Source organism: Antrostomus carolinensis, unplaced genomic scaffold, assembly GCF_000700745.2.
Source record: "Antrostomus carolinensis isolate BGI_N321 unplaced genomic scaffold, ASM70074v2 scaffold43089, whole genome shotgun sequence".
Lineage (NCBI taxonomy): Eukaryota > Metazoa > Chordata > Aves > Caprimulgiformes > Caprimulgidae > Antrostomus > Antrostomus carolinensis.
The window spans coordinates 5236-13632 of record NW_010340039.1 but is presented as its reverse complement, the minus strand read 5'-3'; the positions used below and the strand labels follow the sequence as shown (position 1 = coordinate 13632).

The 8397-nt window shown below is 37.8% G+C and overlaps 1 protein-coding gene across 1 annotated transcript; it reads right to left on the bottom strand.

The window, feature by feature from the left end:
* Window positions 1–1123: 1123 nt before the first annotated feature.
* LOC114818947 (GAS2-like protein 3) lies at window positions 1124–8176 on the bottom strand (the record flags this gene model as incomplete). Its single annotated transcript, XM_029087000.1, has 5 exons — window positions 8159–8176; window positions 7002–7170; window positions 6475–6593; window positions 4910–5051; window positions 1124–1187 (listed from the first exon to the last, which is right to left on the bottom strand). Coding segments are annotated over exons 1-5 (512 nt in total), but the record flags the coding sequence as incomplete, so codon positions are not given.
* Between the last annotated feature and the right edge of the window lie 221 nt (window positions 8177–8397).

The window sequence follows — 8397 nt, the reverse complement described above, 5'->3', positions numbered from 1 at the left end:
TCAGGGCCTGCAGGGATGCAGCTAGGAAGGCTAAGGCCCACAAAGATAATTAGGGGCCTGGATCATCTCCCGTATGAGGAGAGGCTGAGAGAGCTGGGACTCTTCAACCTGGAGAAGAGAAAACTGAGAGGGGATCTTATCAATGTCTATAAACACCTGAAGTGTGGGGGCCAAATGGATGGGGCGGGGCTTTTTTTGGTAGTACCCAGTGACAGGACAAGGGGCAATGGGCAAAAACTGTAACACCGAAAGTTCCACACAAACTTAAGGAAAAACTTCTTTACTGTGAGGGTGCCAGAGCACAGGGACAGGCTGCCCAGAGAGGGTGTGGAGTCTCCATCTCTGGAGATGTTCAAAACCCACCTGAACGCTTTCCTGTGCAACCTGTTGTAGGGAACCTGCTTTGGCAGAGGGCTGGACTAGATGATCTCTTGAGGTCCCTTCCAACCCTTACCATTCTGTGATTATGTGACAACAGGCATGCAAAATTCTGAGTAGCTTGACTGACAGGGAACAGCACTAAATCAGCCAGAGTAATAACTGCCTTGAAAATGCAAAGAGAAAGAGCAACTCTTGAGTTTCTAGAAGTAGTCCTCCCAAAGGTGGCCTTAGAGCTGCCAGAGAAGGCAGTAAAAATACTGTCAAAGCTACACAACTTAAGTCACATCCAATTTAGGTAAACTATCTTAAAGCTTTCTGCTCTGCGCTGGAAATAAATTAGAAGTCTAAAGCTAGAGACTGATAGAGTTGATTCATACCTAAAGTTTCCATACCTGACAAAAAGCTTAAAAAAAACAAAAAAACAACTTAAAATCACATTTCATGTTCAGTGAGTTCTTCTAAGATGTAGACATATCTATAAGGTGAATGTAGCATTTATACATACAGCTGTAAAAAGCAGTGTGGATTGACACATCTGCCTGAAAAAAGTCTGATAAATAGTTGAAAAAATATTCATATTGTACAATGGTACTAGAAAAGCTACTCATTACTTTCTGCATGGAATTAACATCTACTGCACTGCACTTAATGACTGCAGACTGTGCTAACATTGTCTTAGCTTTTACTTAATAGAACGTGTTCTCCAATTTCTTGTTAAGAGTTTCTTGTATGGATCACATACCTGGACACAATGCGTCCAATTTCCAACAGACAAAGGTACACTTGTCTTGGATCCTTGTGCAAAACTAAAGGGGAAGAGAATAAAAGGGAGTTACAGCTCATACTTACTGTGGAGAAGCCTGTGCAATTAGGTACAGAGAAGGGAAGTTAAGGAATAGATTACTATAACTTTGCCATCATTCTACCCAGAGGTAAGTTACATTACATAGACAAAGCACTGTATACTTTCCAACTCTAGTTTTCTATTCCATTAAGTGTTTAAACCAATCCTAGTACTCCTGCATTGAAATTCTTCTCCGCTTCCTAAGAGAAATAGGCTTTATTTGGTTTTATGCTGTTCTTTTTTGATGTGAACCAGAAAGAAAGAGATCTGAGAGCTTTCCCTTCCCTATCCCCACATACATTACAGCAATCAAAGATGAAAAGCATTCAACAACTGTAAATAGGAAAATATACTCTATCTGTTCATGTATACAGGTGCACACACACTCTATACCTGAACAACCATGGGAGAATACACTGCAAGGGACCTAGCGTATAAGTGGGTGGTTCGGCATAGCCAGTAACCCTACGCGGTTTAAACCCTTAGTTGTGAAAGAACAATCTGGGCGATTTTTACCATTTCAGTAAGCAACAGTTCTTTCTTTTTATCACTTCTAAAGTTCTGGGTGCCAGCAGGATCCATCCATATGGCAAACTGACCCAGTTCCACTAGAAGATCCCACTTTGCCAGGGTAGCTCCTATATCCTGATTTCACCCCTCCCTATCAGCCCCCACCTCCTGGCCCATCCACTCAGAGGTTTTCTTCAGAACCTGCTATCTTTGTGAGGCTGTAGCTGAAAAGGATGGTCAAAACCCCTGACAATACAGAGGGGAGAATGACATTGGTTTGAGAGAGAACCGCTCAGATTCAAACATCAGATACCAGCTGTGATCACAAAAAAGAAGCAACACTATTTCAGATATGTTGGCGCAGAGTTTTGCATTAGCATTTTCTTCAAGACTGTGCCCAACAGACATTAACCCAGCTAGTGTCCAACACCAAGATTGCTTTGCACCCCTCAATTCAGAGCAGCTCTAGCAGCAGCAAGCATTTGACTGTGTAGACACATTAAATGACGACCAGGAGAGCTGAAGAATGAGATGGAAGAGTGGACTGATAGCCAAACAGTGTGAAGATGACTGTGGCAGGTCTTCTGGGTTTTCTTGGCCACTTTGAAATGAAAACATTAAATTATTTCTATTGCTGCACTGAAGAATGGAAAAGGCAGAAGGAAAACAATGTCTGTTTTGGTTTCTTGAAAATTCCATCTCTAGGTGTGCCAGAAAAAGGAAAAAGAAACAAGGCCATGAACAGAGAAAGAAAATAATTTAAAATCTCATATACAAGTAACTACTTCCTCCTCTGTCCCCATTTAAGCCTCAAAATCGAGATGCTCTCAGCATGTTCTAAGAACAGAGTTGTATGAATTCTACAGAAAACAAACCATCACTGTAACTTCTTATCCAACTAGGAATGCTACCTAATGACTCAGAAACCAAAGGCTGCGAGAAAGGTCACTCAGCTCCCCTCAATCCACACAAATGGCACTGTTCTCCCCCACCACCATCAGGTATAAGAAATGGAAAAAGCTGTGGATACGGTTTTCATAAGGTGTAGCATTGTACAAACACCTTTCACTTTCTTCAAACTATGCAGTAGACACTGGAAACTCACTCTGAAGACAAACTAATGAACCAGCTCTATATTTACAGATTAAATCTAACATCTTTCTGATGTTCAATTTGATATTTAAAACAACATTGCTTTAAATAAGAATGAAGTAATTCCTAAAGTATAAGCTGAGTATGAAATCAGATGTTCTTGTTTACATCATCTACTCCAGATTGTAAATCTACTTTTTAAAAAATCTGATTATGAATGGTAAATCTAGAATAGAAGGTTGACATAGCCATAATCTAAAAGGTACTAGAGGTCAATTTATCTTTTTTTTTTTTTTCTTGTTTTTGTCAGCTGTAACAGAAGTGGTGTAATTTGCCTGAATGAAGAAGAGAAAAATCCAAATATACCCCTAGCAGAGATCAAGACATTTGTTTTGGCTTGATGTCAAAGGGCATCCCACGATGGTTACTCTTTCTGGCATCTCAGGAGCTACTTAATTTATTTCCTTCACAGTCACACACACTTTTCGGGAGGCGTTGCTATATGTAACTGATGGGAAAAGGACAATTGTCAAATTGTCTTTCCTCTGTTCATTCATAGAGGGCTTGAAAGTTTGATGGAGAACATCAGTGGAAAGAATGTTTCATCAAGGAGGCTGCAAGTCTGCTCATTTTGACTGCCAAAAAGGCTCATAGAAGATATTTAAGCCACAAAGCAAGCTTGTGTCAAGAGTTACAATCAGACTTCAAAATGCTTCTTGGCTATGAGCAAAAGCCACAGCATTAGGAAATTGTGTATGCTTATCTCAGGAAGGCTAAACAGGTTCTAGTTACCCATCCACTTGCAGGAACTAAGATGTTTAAGCAATGCAATTCATACAAGTTGAACTGAAAAAAAAAAACATTAAAACTAATTTTCTTACAGTTTAGTCCTCCTACTCATCTGTATTTCATGGCACTGAAATAAGATACGCTCCCTAGTTAAATCAGAATGAGACAGATGCAAATGAGGATGTTTTCTCAAGTATTTGAAGAGATGACTTATCCAGTACAGAAGGCATGGGCAGTTCAACTAGCAGGGAGGAGAGCTTGAAAGGAAAGCAGTTAATGAAAACAGTGCATCCCATTTAAATAGTATTAAATGGCACAAAGGCTTCAAGAAAATCTAGTAAATATTGTGGCAAATTCATTTGATTACGAAATAATTTTTTTGCTCTTCTGCTAGACAGAGACATTTTGCCCTTAAGAAAAAAACAAACAAACAAAAAAACCCCCGCACAATCAACAAACCAAACAAAAAACCACACCCCAGTATTTGGCTTTCCACAAAAAGGTTGACATTAATTAATTTTTACTGACATAATAGCTGGTAGAAGAGCATTTCATTACTTACTGTGCAATGAAAGCATTAACTAATTAATGCTCTTAATTAGCAGTCAAAAAATTTTTATTCCATCTGGAAGTATAAGTCTAGAAACTGTTTGTTACAAGGGGCAGACTGTGCATGGGAGCAGGCATACACACAGTTGGCAATATTTATTTTTATAACTATCTTATTAAATGGGAAAACACAAATGGTTTAGAGTCGTGTCAAGTATGTCCTGAAGTAAATGTTAATTACCAACAGATTGTTGTCACTTCAGGCACAACGCCCTGATGTAGTTACCAAATATATCAGTCATGAATGCATTATTCCGAGGGCTTTCTGCACCAAGAATGAGCTCTAATACCAAATAAAGGATCTTATTGTGAGTTGACTCCATGGCCCTGTGGTCTTCCCACACAGGGAAAGCAAAACCATACTTTTCTCCTCTTGTTTCTTAGTGGGTCTTTTTACTGAAGGAAAACATACAAGTTTGCTGCATAGCTGTCACTCCTCCCTTCCTCCCACATGGCAACTTTTAGAAGGCTGGAAAAGCACCATGCAAGTTAGAGCAGTCACTGAACTCATTTTTCAAGGTTTTTACGTGAACACTGCCTTAAAACAAATAAAAGCATTAACAGCTTGCACAAGACAGGTCCAGTTGTGACAACAGCTTCACAAGACTATTAACAACAGATTTCCCTGACCAGGTAGTTATCTAGATACAGATCAAAGCAAGTCTTACAAAAATATAGATTTACCTAAACCTTCAGATTCAAAGAGATAAGTCTCATCAACTCCAATGGCCCTACACCAGTTAATAAAGTTGGCTGTATTATCTCTGGCAAAAAAAGATCCTGATGGAGCATCCTTCTTACATGGAACTTTTCTCATAGGAAAATTCTGGCAAGGGAAGAAAACAAAAAGTATGTTGTGCACATCAACATTGCCAACAGATTTCAAAGTACATTTGCAAAGAAAAATAAACCATAAATTCAGAGTACAGAAACAGTGGTTAGTAACTATTTTGTGTTCAACCCACCATGTATTCTATTAAAAAAAGCTATGCTAATGTAGATGGCATTCCACCTTATCTTCCTGAACAGTCACTGAGTGAATGATCCTTAACTCTGCAGCCTCTCACAAAGCTGCCCATGCGTTCCTTCTCCATTTCCCCATAGGCTGGGGTAAAAGTCTTACTGGTAATTTCACAGGTCTACATAGTTATTCCCTGCTCCCAAGCTCTGCTCATAGCAGTAGAATAAACACAGAGAGAGAACACCAAATCAACTAAACTATATTTTGCTTCTAGAAAGCAGAGGGAACCAAAAGGGAGCAAATGGTAGTTTCCTTTAAAATAATTCAGTACTTATTTGTTTTTAAACTGGTATCTTCAAAACTAAACAAGCTGTTCAAAGGTAGGCAAGTTGGGCATCTTGTCCTTCTTGAAAAAGAAGCAGAATTCATATGGTCTTTGTATAAATACTATTTGGATAAATACTAATATATATACTACTTGTATAAATACTAAAACTGTTATCTTGTCCCCCCCCTCTAATATTAGTAATTATATTACTCACGAGTACATATTAATTATTTAAAATTAGTGTTTCACTAGATAAAACAGTAAAAGGTAAACACAAAAAAAAAAAGTTATCTGTGTATGATGAAACAGTTCCCCCTTCCCCCAAGGGCAACACAACCAATTAGGGCACGTTAGCTGGTGATCTGCTGTTTGATAAATACAAGCATTGCTGCAGCTATACTGGGTACCTGTACATTGAACATATGCTGCCTGCACCAGCATTATACTTCTAAGCGACACATCACTATTTTTCATTGTACAAACACAGACTGCAAGTTGCTCGAGATCCACATTTCAACTCAGCCTTGGTTCCTAACAAAAAGACTGAAGCCCATCTCTAGGTACATCTCAATACATATAGTTTAATGGCTAACATATACATGAGTTTAGCACCAGTTTCTGAAATAAAACATTCCACCAAGTGACAATGGCTATCTTGTTACCAGCCCACACTGTTGTTATCAGGGGAACAAACTCCAGACTTGGACTAGATCTTCCTCTGGCAAGACTTCTACTAAAATCAAACTGAAAAACTAGTAAAGACATTAGGATTTGATTTTAGAAGTAATTTGTTGCATAAGAGCAGTTTATCCATCTGTAACACCACACCGTTGTTGATCAGTCTCCGGTTACACAGTACACAGAACACCTCTTGGGAAGCCTCATGCACCTGCTTTCCTTTTACTACTACTTACAATTAAAGACTTCATATATGTTTTAAAAAATCACAATATGACTCACCCGTAAATTATTTGAGCTACAACATTTTTTAATTGTGTTTTGAAGAACACCAACCAATTGGCAGAGTAGTACCCCATTATCAAGTTCTTGCAGCAGTTGTTCTGCTTTGATTTCTATTCCTAAAAAAAGCAGGTCAATATTAGAGTTACTCCACAGAAGATAAAGTATCATATGAACTTCGCATTCCATGAACTCAACACATAGCACTCCATCCATCATATAATTTACTACAGTGTTAAAGACTGAAAATTAGTAGAAATATAGAAGTAAACTAAAATCAATTATCCACTTAGATTTCAATGAGACTAACAAGATTCAGACATATAAATTAGAACAATTAATCATCCTACCTCTAAGAGGTGGCAGCTAATAAAATCTGTGGCATGCATTTTAATGCAATTTTCCTAGCACTTGAAGCTCAAATACATCAAATCTTAATAGTACTATAGATACTAAGTGTCAGCATTGCCTGGTATATTGGAAAGTGCTTTGAAATTTATTACACAGTGACTTATTTTTAACCTCACCCAGCAGGCCAGACAGCCAGATTGACAGATCTTCTTGCATAGGCACCAAAGTTGCTTCATGCCGCACAGATATCCACTGGTCATACAGGCACACATCTGCCAAACCTGGCCCATGTCTGGGAGTCAGAGGACTTCGGGGACTTAAGGGAAGGTCTTCTCCAAACCAGACCTGTAGAAAATTTCAGTAAGCTCTAATATTTGCAGTCAGATGATGAAAACCTGCAGTTCTGAATTATGCTAAAGATCTATTATTCAAAGAGTAAGTGTTCATTCCCCTTCAGACAGGTACACCAAACAAAAACACAACAGTAATCATGAACAGTGCAGCTCTCATTAGTAACTCCTGTACCAAAACTACTACTTAATTAATTCTCTTGACTTCTTTGGATTTAAAACGATATACATTCCTGAATATTAAATAAAGAAAACATGCATTAAAGTTGTGGCATTGTTGGTTTGTTTTTTTTTTTTTTAATCTCAGCACATCTTAAGTAATGAAATCTGCAGTTTATAATATAATTTACTACAGACTACTGATTTCTCTGATCAAACATTTCAGAGGCATTTTGTGTTTAAATCATTACATGACTATGTTAAAAGATGAAACATATTCCCATGCAAGAACATAACACAATTCTTGAATGTGAATCCTCAGTGTTTCTCTGAAGTACTGCATATTTTCAAACTGTGAGGTAGCTTTACATTCTAAGAAAAGGACCACACTGAAATTCCATGTACAAAATTCCCAAAGAGAAAGAGTCCTTCTAGTACACTGAACTACTTACTTTCAGTTCAGGAAGTGTGTTTATAAAACACATTTATTTATACTTAAGTTATTAACTAGAACATAGGGCTTTAAAAACACCTCTTAATCGTTGAGCAAGTTTTTAAATAATCTCAGCCTTTGACTTCAAAGCTTTCAAAGGTAGCACTGCTCCAGAAGAGAAAGGATCACTTATCTGATATAACACTGGGTTATCTATCTTGTCACATTGCTCCATTTGTAAAAAGGGAAAACTATTACTTTTTTTTTTTTTTTTTTAACTAGAGATAAGTCTGGAGATTCTAGCATTTCATCTGCTTTGGGGTACATTTTTGCTTTAAAAAAAAAAAAAAAAGGTATTATACAGCATTTAAATATTACAAAAGGCATTTACCTGAACTGCATTCTGCATGGTCACTTGCATTTACATTAGTTTCTCCCCCTGGGGAAAGAGAAGAGAATCTTTAACAGAGTCCCTCTGGTTTTCATGAAAATCCCAAGAAAAACCCACCAGTGCTATTTTGGAAAAACAAGATCGAGTCTAACCAGGAGTGGAGTGGGGAAGAGGGAAGTATCCTAGTAGCTAAGGTTGTAATCCAGTATTCAGCCAACTTCAGTTGTCTGTCATTAAAT